Source organism: Eulemur rufifrons, chromosome 7 (genome assembly GCF_041146395.1).
Source record: "Eulemur rufifrons isolate Redbay chromosome 7, OSU_ERuf_1, whole genome shotgun sequence".
Taxonomy (NCBI): Eukaryota; Metazoa; Chordata; class Mammalia; order Primates; family Lemuridae; genus Eulemur; species Eulemur rufifrons.
In genome coordinates this window covers 259,187,115-259,206,962 of record NC_090989.1, presented here as the reverse complement: position 1 = coordinate 259,206,962, position 19,848 = coordinate 259,187,115, and the positions used below count along the sequence as shown (strand labels likewise).

General features: G+C 30.9%; 1 protein-coding gene across 1 annotated transcript in view; it reads right to left on the bottom strand.

Annotated features, from left to right (window-relative positions):
* Positions 1 to 13,623: 13,623 nt before the first annotated feature.
* The window catches only part of CYLC2 (cylicin 2), a 129,670-nt gene continuing 123,445 nt past the window's right edge, over positions 13,624 to 19,848 (bottom strand). The window contains exons 3-5 of the mRNA XM_069472143.1: positions 15,955 to 16,080; positions 14,019 to 14,744; positions 13,624 to 13,940 (exon numbers count right to left, since the gene is read on the bottom strand). Of these exons, the coding sequence (XP_069328244.1) occupies positions 13,624 to 13,940; positions 14,019 to 14,744; positions 15,955 to 16,080 (1,169 nt within the window). The remainder of the gene's footprint in view (positions 13,941 to 14,018; positions 14,745 to 15,954; positions 16,081 to 19,848) is intronic.

Sequence of the window (19,848 nt, the reverse complement as noted above, 5' to 3'; positions counted from 1 at the left end):
GGAGGCCGAGGCGGGTGGATCGCTCGAGGTCAGGAGTTCGAGACCAGCCTGAGCGAGACCCCGTCTCTACTAAAAAATAGAAAGAAATTATATGGACAACTAAAATATATATATACAAAAAAAAAAATTAGCCGGGCATGGTGGCGCATGCCTGTAGTCCCAGCTACTCGGGAGGCTGAGGCAGTAGGATCGCTTAAGCCCAGGAGTTTGAGGTTGCTGTGAGCTAGACTGACGCCACGGCACTCACTCTAGCCCGGGCAACAAAACGAGACTCTGTCTCCAAAAAAAAAAAAAAAAAAAAAAAAAATAAAGGACAGGGAAGAAGAATTAACTTACATTTATTGCTACCTGCCTCTCACAACAATTCTGGTGCTACCATGATTCTACTTCTTTTTTCTGCCCAGAAAAAGCAGCAGACAATTATTTTCCCATAACCATAAGCTAGAGAGAAAAGCTCTCCCACAGCCTGTTCCCTGACCATGGTAATGAACTTCTATGCCAACGGCTGCTGCTTTCTCTGAACCTTAGGCCATTCTCTTTACACAATAATTTATCAGTTTTTATTTGAGTTCTTCTCAATTATATATCAGTATCTATATTTAATATATAGAGATATACATTTATATAGATAGAGAATTGATATATAAATATATGTATCAGTTATACATCTAGATCTAGATAGATGTATAGTAAAGATATGCTCCTCCTTTCATCTTATGCAGTATTTTAAGTAGAATAAATATTGGTATGTGGGAGGAAAAGCAAGAAATGAAACTATAATGTTAGAAGATGCACAGGTACAGTTTATAATTAGACGTAGAAAAGACATTTTCTAAAAGGCAAAGCTAGTCAAAGACAAAAATGAACTACTTTGAAAGGTTTAGTGATCCATATTTCTTGCCATATTCAAGTACAGATTTTAAGAAACAAGAGAAATATTTTTAAATGATTTCTGTTAAAATTGTATCAAGTATTCTATTATTCTAGATATAACATGAGTTTTTCCAATGTATCATGGGTTCTTAATTGTACTACCAATAAAATCACACACTTATCTTTTTCCCCAGTCAACAAAAATGCATTTCCAATGTCCATGTACATTTTTAACTTCATTTTATCCCAATGCTGATTTGTTACTCTCTTATCCTCTCTATATAAACCCTGCAATCATTTTGTTATTTCCTATTGCAAACATGATGAATATGGTAACTATTCTCTTTAGCATTCAATATCTGAAAAAGTGTATTAATAAAAATATAGCAGTATAACTTTTTGATAATTATAAAATTAATTTTTGAAAATATTTAATGCCTGGAGTAGATTTCTGTTATTTTTTCCCCAATACTTCAGCCTGATAAGAAAACTGAGTCATTGTTTAGATGTTATCACCTGATACTTTATCACAATATTTTTACTCATAATAGATTTTATTCACACAGTCAACTTTCTTTTATCCTGGATATTGGGCTCCAGATTAGGCTAAAGGAAGAAATTTTGTTCAAATTGTTTATCAAAGAAAAACTGTAACAATTACTATAAACTAAATACAAAGTTTTTGAGGCTTGAAATGTAAGATATGCTTCGTTAGAAATTATTAGGTCTTTTCAGAGACCATATTCAATAATATTCAAAACCCCAGAATTCTTATATCTTGTATGTTTCCTAATGAATTACTATCCAATGATTAAGAAATAGACATCATGGAACATGATGTAAAAATACTAAAGTTACTGAAAGAAAACCAGGAGCTATGTATATGTGCCTCATCATCGATGATCTCTTGAACAATTCTTTACCTTAAAACGTTATCCTACCCCTTTCGTTTTTTAAAGATAATGATCTAAGTCTTAGCAAGTTATTTCTTCATGATTTGACAAAGATATATGCTGCAAAGAGAATTGAAATAATGTGGTTTCTTTTCCCAGAATTCCTTTCGTATTTTTCCTGGACTCTCACTTTTTAAAAAGGCCAAACTTTGTATAAAAAATAATGCATATAGCTACAAAACTTGCATATAAGTTTGGGGTGTTTATTTTGGTTAATACCTTTTTCTCTGGAGGCAAACTTTTCTGTATAGTTCATGAAGAAACTTTAGAAAACATTAGTGTATAAACCCACAGAGTAATGGTTTTGTATTTTTGCCATCTCTTGAGAAATTGAGCCCTCTTAGAAATGTATTAATGGTGTTTTATCCTCTTAGCCATTCTCCCTTCCCCATTTTTTCAAAATTGGTTAGTTTCACTTGGGCCCCATTTTTGTCACTCATGTGGTCTCATCAGGTTTCAAGTACCATCACAAAATGACCATCAGCTTTTTTATAAAAATAACTTAATTTTCTCTAACCTAAAGTACCAAAGTTCAATAATAAGTTACTTAGCTGTCAAACCTATGTGACGATGTTAGATATGAAACATTTTTGATGTAATATACTGTTTCATGTCCCTTAGTACTGGAAAAGCCTACATTATCAAAGTTGTACAGAAAGTTAAATGAAAACAGAAGAAAAAATTCACGAAAGAAAAGAATGCAGAAAAAAATTATGTTGTCCTCATGGTGCAAAAATAACAAACAGAAAAATTAAAAAAAAAAAAAAACAGTCATTTAGTTGTATGTTTGTATTTGCATGTATGAGCAGTTTTAGTGTTAACTACCACTCCTTCAATACATGTGTACCAAGAAAATTCTTATGTTCCCAGGGTTAAAGAACATTATTGATCATTAGCAGGTAGTCTTTTTTTTCCTATTATTCCATGTTATATGATACACCTATGTGACAAACTCACCCTGGTTCCATATTATTTTCTGGTTCACTAATTGCTGATCTACTTTTGATGATTTAGAAGCAACATTCATAAGTCTCCAGTATTCATGGCTATAATTCCTCAAAGATCTTTCATTATATCTTACATGGTATGATACAACAAATGACTACCAGAATTCCTGTTTTTCAAGTTTGTTCTTTGTTTTCTTACTCTATACAGAGTCTCATTCTGAAGCCCAGGCTAGAGTGCGATGGCATAATCATAGCTCACTGCAACCTCAAACTCCTGAGCTCAAGTGATCTTCCTGCCTTAGCCTCCTGAGTAGCTGGAACTACAGGCATGTTCCATGACGCCTGGCTCATTTTTCCATTTTTAGTAGAGACATGGTCTTGCTCTTGCTCAAGATGGTCTTGAACTCCTGGCCTCAAGAAATCCTCCCACTTTGGCCTGCAAAGTGCTAGGATTATAGGCGAGAGCCACTACTTTTTAATAAAAATGTCATTTCATGAAAGTAAAACAAAATAAAATATAGTTTTATATTTTCTTTCAATGAAAAGATAAGTTCTATATTACAAATATTTAATAAATATTTCTGTGTGCTATGATTTCCATTTTACTCTAAATCTATCACATATTTTATTTGACATTATTATAATAAAAGCATACAAACATAATATTAAAACCTATAATTTTATTTTTCAAATTAGGTATAAGGTTTTCAAGTTTGATATTCTGATGACTATCCTTAAAATTTCTTAGAATTGTTAATATTAATATATTTTTTAATTGTAAATAATTGGGTTTACTGCACTTGTACTAGTTTATATTACTATGGATTAAAATATCACATTCAAGGTAGGATTGACTTTGGTCTATGTGATTTGCCATTTGTTAAAAATATTTGTTTTTACTTTATTAATAAGTTTTAAAACTATACAGTTTAACTTTGGGAGAGTGTATAAGTGTTCCCTTTTCACTGCGTCCATGCTAACATCTATTGTTTTTTGACATTTTAATAATGGCCATTCTGACCGGAGTAAGATGGTGTATAAAAGTGCTGCTGTTTTTTTGAATGTTGATTTTATAACCTGATACTTTGCTGCGTTCATTTATCAAATCTAGAAGTCATTTGAAGGAATCTTTAGGGTTTTCTAGGTATAAGATCACATCATCAGTAAAAAGAAGTAATTTAACTTCCTCTTTTCTAATTCAGATGCCCTTTATTTCTTTCTTCTGCCTGAGTGCTGTGTCTAGGAGTCTTTCAAGTTAGTATTTTAGTCTTCCATCTTTCCCAGATCCAGAATTGAGCAAATATACTGAGAGGGATCATCTGAATATTCTGGGTCTCTGAGTAGCCAACAAAACCTTACTGGTTTCTTTATCCATGAGAAACAGCTCTCTAGAGAAGCAAAGATGCCCGTGCCCAGGACTGTCAAATATCCTGATTCAAAACATCTGCACATCTTGGTTCTTCTCGCTGAGGTTCTCTACTCATCAAAGTCTTATACCTTTCTATTCTCATTTTCACGGTATCTCTCTGTTGCCCTCAAATGACATTTCCATTTTTCCAGCAGTCTTGTTGTTCTGCCTTGCTAGTAGCTGTTAGCCTCTCATCTGGAAGTAATTCATTTTGATCTTTGAAAACTGAATATTCAAAGGAATGCATCTCTTCATAGTTTTGTTTTCCACTCTTATTATTAAAATTTAGGTTCCACATCTTAACAAATTTAACAATTTTTATGTATCTTAATTTCTGTAAAACATCATTTGTATCTCTCATCTATCATTTGGGCTCTTCATCTAATTATTTGTGATCTGTTTATATTCATCCAGCTATCTACCTATGAAATTACCTTATTTGGTCCATTTTTAGGTTGATAATATTTCACACTTTAACCCTTTTATTTCAGCTGTACTTTTTTATTTTTTTACCATGTAAAATTTTTAATTTTAAGTAGTCAAAATTTGCATTTATGTCTTATAAGTTTTATGTTATAATTATACAATAGTATTCCCATCTCCATCGTGTATGCTAAGGTTTAAAATTTTTCATCAGTTGTGTCTAACTTTTTGAGTCATCTAAATTTTATTTTGGTATAAGAGTTAAGATTGATATAAAATATTTTTTTCTAAGTCAGTTTATTGTTAACCCAAATAACTTAATGGATATTCCATCTCCTCACTGAATCCTTGAATACCATCCTTAGTGTGCTTTAACATGTTAAACTTCCTTATAGATTTTACTCTATTTCTAGATTGTGTAATCTCTTTCAGTGAACTCTCTTTCTATTTTTGTTTAAGATTAATATCATTTCAATGTTGGTGGATTTGGAAATATGTTCTAATATCTAGTAAGGCTCATCTTTTTTTTTTCAAGAAGATCCCAGAGAATATTAGGAAAAAAATGTCATCATTATCCTATTCAAGTAAAGATATTTCTACCAACTAATGATTTTCAATTATTTTTTTCATGATTCCAGTAAATTCTCTTTTCTTACACCAAAATTATGCATTTGAAGAAATGATTGTTATATGTCCCACTATGTTTTCTTGTTGTATAGATTATGTATATTGGTAGAATTTAGAAAGAAACAAAAAAGAAGAAAGAAAACATAATTCTCTTCTAATAAATTAAAAGATAATGAAATACCATCCAGAGACTTTTGAGAAAAAAATTTGGAGATACAAGATTTTTAAGATCATTAATATTGTCTTCTATGAATTCAGTCAAACAAAATAGAAAATACTTTTCGGAGCTCACAAATGCATAATCTTTCTGCTGTTTTTGAATTTTGCATGAAAGTGTCCTCAATTGAGACAAATGAAATTAAAGAATTTAGAAATGTAAATATTGGAACAAGGTATGAAGGTAAGATGAGAAAAGATATAAATTAAGTTTTAAAATTTCATACCTTTTGTGTCATCTTGCAAAATTTTCTTCACCTTTCTAAGCTTCAGTTTTCTAATTTATAAAATAAGATAATAGTATTGAAAGATAGTGGTGATTAAATAATATAATATTTAGAAAACACTTAGCATTATGATTTGTATATAGAAATTTCTATGTTTATTTTATTTTATTTTATTTACTTTAATTGAAAATCCTAACACTTATAAAATACTCATTAGGTACCAGGCACTTGATTATGTTATAAACATTCACATTTTAAAAATTCTGAGAGAACACCTAAGTTACTATTATCATCCACATTCCACATTGTGGTTACCATGAGGGCAACCAAAAAAGATGAGGTGACACAATGTCACATGGTTAATTGGATTTAACCTAGGTAGTCTGACTTCAGAGCTCACTCTATTAAGCAACTTACTATACAAAATCTTATTCCTGTTAAATTTATAAAACTTTTGTGAATATTGTTAAAAATATTACAACTACCAAGACATGTTTTAAGAATAGGTGTATAAAATAAAAAGTGATAAATATAATAGATCTAAAAGCAACTGAATATGTTTTAAAATAGATAATTTGGAAAAAGGAGAAAGTAAAGTCATTAAATAAATATCTCCTCTTTCCCGTCTCACCCCCATCAGCTAGACAGGAAGAATAATCTTTAGTATCTATTGCAAAAATGGTGACTATAATTAATAATAAAGAATTGTGTATTTCAAAAGTGCTTAAAAATTAGATTTTAAATGTTCTCACCACAAAAAGAATAAGTATATGAGGTGATTGATATATTAATTATCTTTATTTAATCTTTACAATATGTAAACATATATCAAAACATCATGATTGACCCCATAAATATAAACAATTATTTGCCAATTAAAAACAAAATACAATTCTTAAAATGATTAAATATTAATAAAATTAATAAAAATTATTAAATATACTGTGGCATAGTGAACAAAAATATTTTTATGTTTTTTAATTGGCAAAATAGGTTACCATGATTATTTTAATAATATAAAATTGACCTCTTAAAAAAGGTAACATAACAGAAATAGTATTAATATTACAAACAAAGGAAAATATAATATTAAAATATAACAACAATATTAGATGTGGGTGTGCACAGACCAAAATAAATAATTCCTTATCTACTACTAGGAATGCTTATCAGCACAATATAAATGAAGGAAAGCATGGCAAATCTCCAAAGGCTTTGAAATGTTCAAAGAGTTGATTATTCCACTTCTAGGAATATTTTAAGAAAATTATATGAGTGTATAACAGATTTATGTAAGCTTACTTCATTGTAGTATAATGAAGATAATTTAAAATAACTAAATGCTCTCACAAGAGAATTAGAAGTAAATTACAGAATATTCAGACAAATTGCAATGATCCAATAATGAAATATTTTAAAATTTAAGATACACTTTTCTGTTAAAATCAGGTGTTAAAGTTACCTATAGATATTCACATATATAGACACACAGATTTACTGCTTTTTGAAAATATGCATTTATTAATAGAACAGGTAAATTGCAATATATCAAAATTTTGAATAATTTTATTTATGAAAGCATGATTGAAGATTTTTTTATTTTCTTAATTTTCCAAAATAACTACAATGAACATAATTGTTTAATAATTAGGGAATGAGTAGATGCTATTTTAAGAAACAGGCTAAATATTTGTATATTGCATTCATAATTAAATCAATATAAAAAAAGATAATATTTTGTGGAGAAGTTTTTAAGTTTTATCATAATGTATTTTGTCAAGTTGTTTTTTTCCAAATACAAAGAATTCAGCATTTGAATGGTGGTGCTGCCTAAGTCAAAATATTTAGTAATTTATAATAGTTTTATATGGGCTTTTTTCTTTAATTTTTTACTCTGTCATAATTTCAGACTTAGAAACATTGCAAGAATAGATCTTGGTTTTATTTTTTGGTAGCAAATAATTATTATTTATCATACCTAATAAGATAAAACATTTTACAAAAAAAATGGAAATTCCTATTGAAAATAGTAAGATAGAACACATCACTCATCCAAATTTTTTGTCAGAAAATTTTATATCTCTTGAAAGTTAGAGGTTAATTTATTATAATTTTTTTAAATTAACATCCTCATTTATATTTTTACATTTTGTTCATATTCTACTTGAAAAAAAACTAACACTATCTCAAATTATGAAAGTTGATATATTTAGGACAAAAAATCAGTTCTATATGAAGCAAAAAATATTAAAAAGGACACTATTCTTAGCCATTATTCCAATATTAATGTAGAAATAAAAAATACTTATATGTACCAAGTAAACTTTTATTTTTTATATCTTAAATATATTTTGCTTGAGTGGAATCAAAATATGTGTATTTCTATGGTTTGAAATAGAACATTTATTTTCCTATCTTCAATAAAGTCTGGTAAGATGATTTCATTTTTCTGTGTTTAAATTAAGTTACCAAGAAACACTTAGGTTTGAGATGTTCTTGTGGGAAGGAAAAATAAGGTCGTGCATTCAATAATCAAAGTTTTCTTGTGTTGTGGGCATAAGCAGAAACAGTGGAGTAGGACTCTGAAAACCAGGATTCTTATCCAAATGCTGCCACTGCATGAAGATGGAAATTTGAGATATCACTTAATCTCTTATGGCCTCAGTTTCTCATTATGGGATTAGTTTGAGATATTCACTCAGATTTCATTTGTATATATATTTTCATAGTTTATAAAATCAAAATATTTGGAAAATTTAGTAGATCTAAAAGGAGTATCATAAGGAATGAGCAAAAGCTGAGAAGCCAAGAAAAGTACTTTACCAAGCAAAAAGGTACAACATATGTTTTTGTAGTAGAGGGAGTAGCAATTTTAAGATTAGCAATCTAATCCATTCATTTTTTTCTCTTTGTGTCAAGAACACTTAAGATCTACTCTTTTAACAAAAGTTTAAGTGTGCAATATAGTATTGTCAACTATAGACATAATGCACAGCAGATCTCTAGAACTAATATATCTTTTTTAACTGAATCTTTGTGTATATTGAGCAGCAACTCCTGATTTCTCCCTTCCACAGCTTCTGGCAACCACCATTCTACTCTCTGTTCATATAAGTTTGACTATTTTAATACCTTATATAACTGGGATCATGCAGTGTTTGTCCTCCTGTGACTGACTTATTTAATTTAGCTCAGTGTCCTCTAGGTTCACTCATATTGTCACACATGGAGAGATTATCTTCTCTTTTAAGTCTGAGCAGTTATTCCATTGAATGTATAGATCACAATAGATCACATTTTTTAAATCCATTTATTTGATGATGGACATTTAAGTGTTTTTTTTTCTTCACATTGTGACTATTGTGATTAATACTGTAGTGAACATGGAAGAACACATATCTCTTTGAGATCTTGAATTTAATTATTTTTTATATATATATGCCTAGAAATGGGATTGTTGAACCATAAGGTAATTCCATTTTTAATTTTGAGGGAAAAACCTCCATAATGTTTTTCATAATGGCTTCACCGTTTCTCCACATCTTTGTCAACATATATCTTTTTTTTAATAATAATCATCATAACTGTGGTGAAATGATACTGTTGACACTGCATTCCATTATTCTGATAATTAGTGATATTGAGGTATCTTTTCATATACCTGGGCCATTTGTATGTGTTCTTTAGAAAAATATTTATTCAAGTCTTTGCCCATTTTTAAGTAATTTCTTTTGTTTGGTTTTTTTTGTTTGTTGTTATTGAGTTGTAGGAGTTATTTATATATTTGGGTATTAACTACTTGTCAGATATGTGGTTTGTGAATATTTTTTCCCATTCCACGCTTTGGCTTTTCACTCTGTTAATTGTTTTTGTTCTTTTCAGTTTGATATAGTCCTACTTACCTATTTTTGCTTTTGTTTATTGCACTTTTGGTGACATATCCAAAAAATCATTGCCAAGAGCAATATCATGAAGTTTTTGCCCTGCCTTTTACAAGTTTTAGAGTTTCAGGTGTTATGATTAAAGTTTAATATATGTTGAATTAATTTTTGCATATGGTATAAGATAAGGTTCCAATTCATTCACATGTAAATATCCAGATTTTCTGACATCATCTTGCAGAGACTAACCTTTCCCCATTATATGCTATAGCAACCTTGTTGAAGAAGAGTTAAAGTTAACATTATATGCATGGGCTTGGTGACAAACTTGTGGAATTTAAACAACACATTCTTGATAACCAATGGAGCAAAGAAGAAACCAAAAGGGAAATTAGAAAGCATCTCAAGACAAACAAAAAGAAAAACAAAACATACCAAAACATAAGTGATGCAGAAAAATCAGTACAAAGAAGGAAGTTTATAATGATCAAGAAAGAAAAAAAATTCAAATAATTTAACTTAATTTTACATCTAAAATAAATAGTAAAAGATGAATAAATGCAGCCCAAAATTAACAAAAGTAAAAAGAACAATAAGAGCAGAAATAAGTGAAATAGAAAATAAAAATATAGAAAAAATCAAAACTAAGTGATGATATTTTTGAAAACATAAAAAAAAAACATTTTGCTAGATTAAGAAAAAAAAAGGAAAGACTAAAATAAAATCAAAAACTAAAGGAGACATTACAACTAATACCAAACAAAGAAAAAGGATCAAAAGGAACTACGATGAACCAACTGGATAACCTAGAAGAAATGATACCTTCCTAGAAACATACTACCTGCCAATACAATCATGAAGAAATAGATACTACAAGGCTATAGTAACCAAAACAACATGGCACTGGTATAAAAGTAGAGACATAGACCAAAGGAACAGAATAAAGAACCCAGATATAAAACCATTTACATATAGCCAACTGATCTCCAACAGAGTAGATAACAACACACATTGGAGAAAGGAAATTCTTAGTCAATAAATGGTGCTGAGAAAACTGGATGGCCACATGAAGAAAAATGAAACAGGACCCCTATCTCTTACCATATATAAAAGTTAATTCCAGATGTATAAAAGACTTAACTATTAGGCATGAAACCTTAAAAATTCTAGAAGAAAATGTAGGAAACTTTACTCATTGCTGGTGTAAATGCAAAAGGGTACAGCCGCTTTGGAAGACAGTTTGGTGGTTTCTTATAAACAAAACATACTGTTATCCTACAGTCCTGCAATCACATTCCTTGGTGTTTACCCCCAAAAGTTAAAAACACATGTCCACAAAAAAATCTGCAGATATTTATAGTAGATTTATATATAATTGCCAAAACTTGGAATCAACCAAGATATACTTCAGTAGGTGATGGATAAATAAACTGATACACTCAAACAGTGAAATACTTTTCAACATGAAAAAGAAATGAGCTATTAAGTTGCAAAAAGACATGGAAGAAACTTAAATGCATGTGACTAAGTGAAAGAAGCCATTCTGTAAAGGTTACATACTGTATGATCCCAACTTTATGATATTCGTGAAAAGCCAAAACTATGGAGATAGTAAATAGATTATTGGTTGCCAGGAGTTGGAGTGAGGGAAGAATGTATAGGTGGAGTGCAGTGAATCTTTAGGGCAGGGAAACTATTCTGCATGCTATAAAAGGGAGAAAAAATATAATTATAAATTTGCCCAAACCCATAGGAAGTACGACACCTAGAATGAACCCATTGTAAGCTGTCGACTTTGGTTGGCATGATGTGTCAAAGTAGATTCACAAATGTACCACTCTGATGGGGGAGTTTCTTGGTGACCTTGGCATTTCAGTAGAATGATAAAGACAGAAGTTCAGTTGTTTTGTCATTATACATTAAGTTTGAATCTAAAAGCTGACTTTTGAATCCTATGGGTGAAAATAATTTAAAGGCCTTTTCTTAGAGGAAAAAGAAGATTTAAAATGATTCCCTAAATCTTCAGAGAGAGGATAACATTTCCAGAAAAATTTAACACCCTGAACGTAGAATTTTACTATAATGGAGGGAGAAGTCAGGGAGGTTCCTGGAGGGAGGAGAGAACAGAGGGACAGGATTTGACTCTCGTTGCCTTTATAGCTGATCCATATTAGCAAGGTGAGATCGCCTGCCAGACTGTGAGTTATAATGACCACTGATTTTTAGTAGCTGATGCAGGAGGGACGGGAGCCAATGTTTAACGACAAGGCAAAACAATTATACCTTCCTGTTCCTAAGAAGCTAGCTTTTGAGAGCACGCTGAATAGAAGACCCTTTTTTTTAATGTCAAGGAGGAGTTTTATCTTGCATCCAGAGTTTATACCAGAAAACATAAAGGGGAGAGAAAAACACTTAGTAAATTCTGAAACACCATTGAGTTTATTTGAGAGAGAATGATTTATATCAGAAATGAGTGAATTGCCAATGATTGTTCTAAAAGTTAAAGAGCATTTTGCATAATATTGCTTTTTTCTTTTTTCACACCTTAATAGGACTTGTGGGTCACAACAGAGTTTAATATGGTTATAAAGATAGAAAGTTCTTTGCACATCTAAATAATATTATGTAGATATTATTACTTTAATATACTCTTAAATTCTGGTTAATTTATTAATAATTTTATACAAGTATTTAGCAATTTATCAAGTAGCTCTTTCATACGCTTCATCTAAATTTATTCTTGTTGGTAATTTGGACAATTTTGATTTTCATCCTTCTTTCAAGGGAAAGAAGTTGGCTACTACCATTAAAAAACTTAAGATAATGAATTATTAATATTTTCATATATCATAAACCAGTCACCTCTCCCTCACAATAAGTAGTTCTACTTCCTTTAACCTTTACCTGGACACTTTTTAAAACTTCATTTATTTGGTGGTCTCTCCATGTTCTTCAAATATTTCTTAGAGTGAAAAAGCCAAAACTTGATAAAATTCTAGTAGAAACCTAATAGGCAAATTACAGAGATAAAAACAGTGTCAATTTAAATTTTTAAATTCATTCAATTATCAATACTATTTCAAATTTATTTTCTTAATTGACAGATAATATCATACTTATTGTGTACAACATGATGCTTTCAAGTATATATACATTGTGGAATGGTTAAATCTAGCTAATTAACAGATGCATCATGCACATGGTCATCATTTTTTCTGGGGAGAACACTTAACATCCACTCTCTGAGCATTTTTCAAGAATACAATATATCATGAACTATAGTCACCATGCTGTAAAAAACAAACAAAAAAACCTCTTGAACTTATTCCTCCTAACTAACCATAATTTGGTTAAATTAGTTTTAAGTTCAATTTGGCTTAAAATAAAACAAAACTAACTTACCCACTGTGCTTATCTTGGCTTGGAAGTGGAACATTCAACAACCATAAACATGGTTGTAGTTATTTAAACTTCAGAGAGGGTGATGCAGGCTCACAGGGAAGTCATATTTTCTTTGTTTTTCTTTTCTTTTTCTTTCTTTTTTCCCTGAGGAAAGCTATCTTTAACTTATACTTACTTGAAAGTAGACTTTCTGAAAGTTGTTTAACTTCCTTTCATGACTCCTATAATTCCTGAAGTCTATGAATACGGCTTGAGATTATTTGAATCATACATACAGCATCGGCTGCCTTGGATTCTTTTAAGCCTTATTGAACAGTTTTCTGTTTTTGTTTTTTATTCAGTGTCACTATCTTCTACGTCCTCATTTGAATATATTTCTTTGAATCTTTTTACGGATCTTTTGTTGAATTTTTCATACCTTCAACTTTAGCATAAGTATTCTTCAATTCCTTCAATGGCTCCTCCCTTGATTTTTCTTAAGATCTTTCTTACATTTTTACACATCTTTTCCAAGTCCTTTGTATTCTTCTTTTCTCTCTTTTAAAAAGTACTTGATTAATGGTTTGAAACAGCATTTTTACTCGTAGATTCAGCTTCAGGCTACTAAAATTGGTTTGTCAAATATGTTTTTCAATTATTCTTTCAGTTCAAACTATGATGCAAGGCCTACTTGGCCTTCTTCACACTCTTCTTTGTACCCTTCTTTGCATCAGGCTTTGAGTCAGAAGATTCTGTGTCAGTATCTTTCTTGGCATCTTTCTTGACATCTTTCTTGGCATCTTTCTTGTCATCCTTCTTGTCATCCTTCTTGGCATCTTTCTTGTCATCTTTCTTGGAATCTTTCTTGTCATCTTTCTTGGCATCTTTCTTGTCATCTTTCTTGTCATCTTTCTTGGCATCTTTCTTGGAATCTTTCTTGTCATCTTTCTTATCATCTTTCTTGGCATCTTTCTTGTCATCTTTCTTGGCATCTTTCTTGTCATCTTTCTTGTCATCTTTTTTCACATCTTTCTTGGCTTCATCCTTTATTTCAGCGCCAGGTTTCTTTTCATCTTTTTTACTCCCCTTCTTTGCATCTTTCTTGGCATCCTTTGCATCATCACCTTTCTTTGCATCTTTACCCTTCTTTTCAGCTTCTGAATCAGAGGCCGTATCTTTGCCGGTCTTTGAATCCTTCTTACCTTTTTTGTCATCCTTCTTTGCACCTGGTTTTTCACTTTCAGATTCTGAAACTGAATCCTTGCTCTTCTTTGAACCTTTTTTATCTTTTTTGCTATCCTTTTTGTCATCTTTCTTTGCACCTGGTTTTTCACCTTCAGATTCTGAAGCTGAATCCTTGCTCTTCTTTGAACCTTTTTTATCTTTTTTGTCATCTTTTTTGTCATCCTTTTTGTCAGCCTTCTTGTCATCCTTCTTTGCACCTGGTTTTTCACTTTCAGATTCTGAAGCTGAATCTTTGCCCTTACCTGTTTTTGCATCTGGTTTTCCATCTTTAGATACTTTATCCTTATCCTTAACTGACTTTAAATCTTTCTTATCTTTTTTGGCTTCTGGTTCTGAATCCGATGTGTCCTCTGCTTTCTTGTCTCCTTTAGCTTTCTTACTCAATTTTGGGGATAAAGGTTTCTCTGAAGGTGCTCCTTTAGCATCTCCTTTGGGGGATACAACTGATTTTTGTGGAGGCTTTCTCCTGGCAGCTAAATAAACAGATGGTCTCTCTGAAATTCTCATTAAAGAACGATACATCCATAATGGTCGCCTGTGATGTCTTAATTGTTCTTCATCAACTTTCTGAAATAGTGGTTAGAATAATAATGAGCAATTTGTGGGTGAGTTACATAGTTTTTATTAATAGATACCAAATATATTTTAACTTCAACCATGAAAAGATTTTAGATTTTGCTCAAAAATGGATAAATTATAGATTTTATAGTTTATTCTGCTTTACAAAATTTCATCTTTCTTAAATGAAAAATTATCTAAGTTTCAAGTTAAGGCATAATTTTGTGTCTATTGTTATTTTCAAAGTCTCTGGAAGTTAGAATGCTACCTGTGGTTAAAGGTAAAAGCCTGAAACTCCTCTTGCTTGGCAGGATATAAATCGAATATCATCAGATAGGTAATTGAAATAATAAAATGTGTAACACTCAGTGCATGTTAATTTGAGAGAAATGATACATTATGTTTCAACTCTTAATTTAACATTTGCAAAAACTAAATGGCAAAAATAGCTCATTTTCATAGAAATGTTAACAAACAATGGAGAAATAAATTCAGTAAAGAAAAGAAAAGGAAAAGAACTTTGATCACTACTGATGGGATACATTTCCTAAAACAAACAAGAGTTGATGATACATTTATTTTGTGAAAACATTTCTTTGAATATTTGCATATCCCATATTCACTTCAGAAACATTGGGAAATATTTATCTGCCAATACTTATAATCATGAATTCTATTTTGCAGGAACTGAGGAAAAATTGAAACTTCATCAAAGTATAATGTAATCCTGTGACTCTAATCAGGGGGTTTCTCCAGCTGAGGAACATTTGCTGAAATTTTATACTAACTATAAAATTAGGGTCTCCATATTTCTGTGCTTCTTGGACATATTTTTTTTTTAATAATGTGAGGTAAACTTAATATAAAATAAGGAGGACAATTATATACAGTAAAATGCAAATAAAATATATCTATTTTTTCTAAGTAGTAGAATTTGAATTATCTTTAACTGTGCTGCCAATATGGCACTTAGCAGCCACAGGTTAAGTTTACTGTACTTTAATTTAATTTAAATGTAAAATTTAATTCCTCAGTCACACTAGCCTCAATTCAAATGTTCAGTAGCCGCATTACACTAGAAAGATACAAAATATTCTCATCTCTGCAGAAATTGTGTTGGTGACCTCTGATCTATAACATATATAACTATATGCCTATGACTAATTCTTAATGAGTAATTAATAATTACTAATATTTATATTATTTTTTCAATACTTACAGTAACTGTATTGTCCCGTATTTGAGAAGGTTTTGATCTCCTTTTTGTTCCTGGCCGTTGTGGTTTGGGAAAAACCAGGGCAAAGTGTTGCTGATTCCATGATTTTTTGCTTAATTCACTGACTAAAATAAGAAAGATAAAACATACACTTTGGCATAAATAGTTAGAATTTAACCAGAAGTGAAAAGGCAGTAAGTGTAATACATATCATACAAATGAACAAAGAAGTAATTCAAATTATAGGTTCATATATTTGGTAATATTTGAAATTTTCTGTTATTAAGTATCCATATAAGCAAATAAAAATTGATTTTTCTATTCTGATCAGTTGTATAGGTAACTATATAAAATATTCATTGCAAAACTATTACAGTCTATAATATAAATAAAAAGAAACAGTTTTACTACTTCGTTTTGCATCTATCTCTTCTAGTCTAGGTTTTTGCTTTATTCTTTTAGTTAGAATGCAATTCCACTGAGAACAAAAATATATTAACCATTTCTGTAGCCCCCAGAGTACTGAGCACAATGTCTGGCATAAAATATTCAGCAACTATATGATTGAATCTAAATGCTAAGGTTTCAGATCTCCCCAGTTTGTAATCATTTTGCTAGCTACAAGAGTAAATGCATTCAAGAATTGCATTGATATAGGGGATATATATAATGAAGAAAATTGACAAGTAAAGAGTCTACAGAAGGGTGACTGGGAGGATAAATTTACCTGAAGCTCTAATAGAAATAATTAAAATATTTAAGTCACCAATTAGACCAATGAGTTCGTCACTGTATTTAAATATTTGCAGTATTACTGTGTGGAGAAAATAGACTTTTCTTGTGAGTTTCCTAAAGACAGTATCAGGATTAATAGAAAATAATGTACAGAAGGAAAATCATATCTAAGCTCAATATATGAGGGTAAACCACATATTTGAAGCCCTTGAAAATCACATATATCTGCCTTGTTTAGCAATGAAATTTTTGGCCAATTATAAGCCAGATACAATCTATCAGAGATGTAGTAGAAGAGATAGCTGACATGGATGATAACTTGTTTATCCAATTTCTACATTGCCATATGTGTCTTTTATCATTGTGAAGTAAGTTCCATCTATGCCTACTTTGTAAAGCATTCTTATCATAAAAGGATGCTGAATTTGATTGAATGCTTTTTCTGCATCTATTAAGAGGATCATATGGTCTTTGTTTTTATTTATATTTAGATGATGCATTACATTTATAGATTTACATATGTTGAACTATCTCTGCGATGAAGCCCACTTGACATGGCAGACAATTTTTTTGATGAGCAACTGAATTTGATTTCCTAGGATTTTATTGAGAATTTTTGCATCTATATTCACAAGGGATATTGGTCTGTTGTTTTCTTTTATTGTTGGTTCCTTTTCCTGGCTTTGACATCAGGGTGATGTTGGTTTCATAAAACATGTTGGGAAGATTCCTTCCTTCTTGATGTTGTAGAATAATTTGGGTCGATGAGCACCAGTTCTTCTTTGTAGATGTGGTAGAATTTGGGTGTGAATTCGGGTCTGGGACTTTTTTTTTAGAAAAGTTTTTTTCTTCCTGCTTAAATTTAGGTAATTGATATTGGTCAGTTCAGGAATTCTGTATCTTCCTGACTGAGCCGAGGAAGCCTGTGTGTTTCAAAGAATTTGTTCATTTCCTCCATATTTTCAAGTTTATGTGCATAGAGATTTTTATAGTATTCAGAGATGATATTTTGTATTTCTGTGATATCAGCTGTAATTTCTCCTTTTTCATTCCTAATTGAGCTTATTAGAGTCCTTTCTTTTCTGCTTCTCATTAATTTAGCAAGAGGCATATCAATTTTGTTTGTTTTTTCAAAGAACAAACTTTTTGTTTTATTAATCTTCCTTATAGTTCTTTGATTATCAATTTAATTTAGTTCTGCTCTGGTCTTTGTTATTTCTTTTCTCCTGCTGGGCTTGGGATTGGTTTGCTCATCCTTTTCCAGATCTTTGAGACGATTCATTAGATCGTTGATTTGTGATCTTTCTGTCTTTTGGATGTAGGCAGTTATTACTATGAATTTTTCTGTTAGGAATGCTTTAGCTGTATCCCACAGATTTTGATAACTTGTATCCCCTTTTTCATTTAGTTCAAAGAATTATTTGATTTTCATCCTAATTTCCTCCTTGACCTATTATTCAGAAGTAGGTGGTTTAGTTTCCATAACTTTGTATAGAGATGAGTATTTCTGTTGGAGTTGATTTCTAATTTTATTCCACTGTGGTCTGAGAAGATGGCTGGTATTTCTATTTTTGTAAATTTTTTGAGAAATTTTTTGTGGCCTAAGATGTGATCAATCTTAAAGAATGTCCTGTGAGCTGATGAGAAGAATATGGTTTGGTGATTTGGGGGTAGAATGTTCTATAAATGTCAGTTAGGCATGCATATATACATATATGTGTATATATATGAGATAAACTCACAGCCAATATCATACTGAGTGGGAAAAAATTGTAAGGATTCTCACTCAGAACTAGTACCAGATAAGGTTGCCTGCTATCACCACTTCTATTTAACATAATACTGGAAATCCCAGGACAGTTAGACAAAAGAAGAAAATCAAGGGCATCCAAATGGGGGCAGAAAAGGTCAAACTATCACTCCTTTGCAGACCTTGTATCTAGAAAACCCCAAAGATTCTGCCAAGAGACTACTGGAATTGATAAATAAGTTCAGCAAATTCTCAGGTACAAAATCAATGTACTCAAATCAGTAGCATTTGTGTACACCAAGAACGTTCAAACTGAGAACCAAATCAAAGACTCAATGCCTTTTGCAATAGCAACAAAGAAAACAAAAATACCTAGGAATATATTTACCTTAGGACGTGAAGGACCTTCACAGGGAGAACTATGAAACCATACCATACTCATGGATTGGTGGAATCAACATTGTTAAAATGTCTATGCTACCCAAAGTGATCTATAGATTCAACACAATCCCTATTAAAATACCAACATCATTTTTCACATATCTGGAAAAAATAATCCTACACTTTGCATGGAACCAGAAAAGACCCCATATAGCAAAAGCATTCTTAAGCAAAAAGAACAAATTGAGAGGCGTCAATTTACCAGATTGCAAGCTATACTACAAGGCTATTGTAACTAAAACAGCATGTTACTGGCACAAGAATAAAGACATAGACCAATGGAACAGGACTGAGAAGCCAGGCATAAAACTATCGTCATATAGCCATGTAATTTTTGACAAAGTGGGCAAAAACATACAATGAAGAAAAGAATCCCTATTCAATAAATGGTGCCAGGAAAATTGGATAGCCACATGAAGAAGACTGAAACAGATCCAGACCTCTTCTCACACAAATCAACTCACAATGGATAACAGACTTAAACCTAAGGCATGATACCATAATGATTCTAGAATAAAATGTTGGAAAAACTATCATAGAAATTGGCCTAGGCAAAGAATTGATAAAGAAGACCACAAGAGCAATCACAGCATCAACAAAAATAAATAAATGGGAATTGATTAAATTAAAAAGCTTCTGCAAAGCAAAAGAAACTATCACTAGAGTTAATAGACAACCTATAAATGGAAGAAAATATTTACATGGTATGCATCTGACAAAGGGCTAATAGCTAGAATTTATATAGATCTAAGGAAAATCAGCAAGAAAAAAATCAAACAGCCACATTAAAAAGTGGGTAAAGAACATGAAGAGAAACTTTCCAAAGGAAGATAGACTAATGGCTAACAAACATAGGAAAAAATGCTCAACATCTCTAATTATCAGGGAAATGCCAATCAAAAAATTACACTGAGATACCACTTAACTCCACTGAGAATGGCTTTTATCAAAAAGTCCCAAAACAATA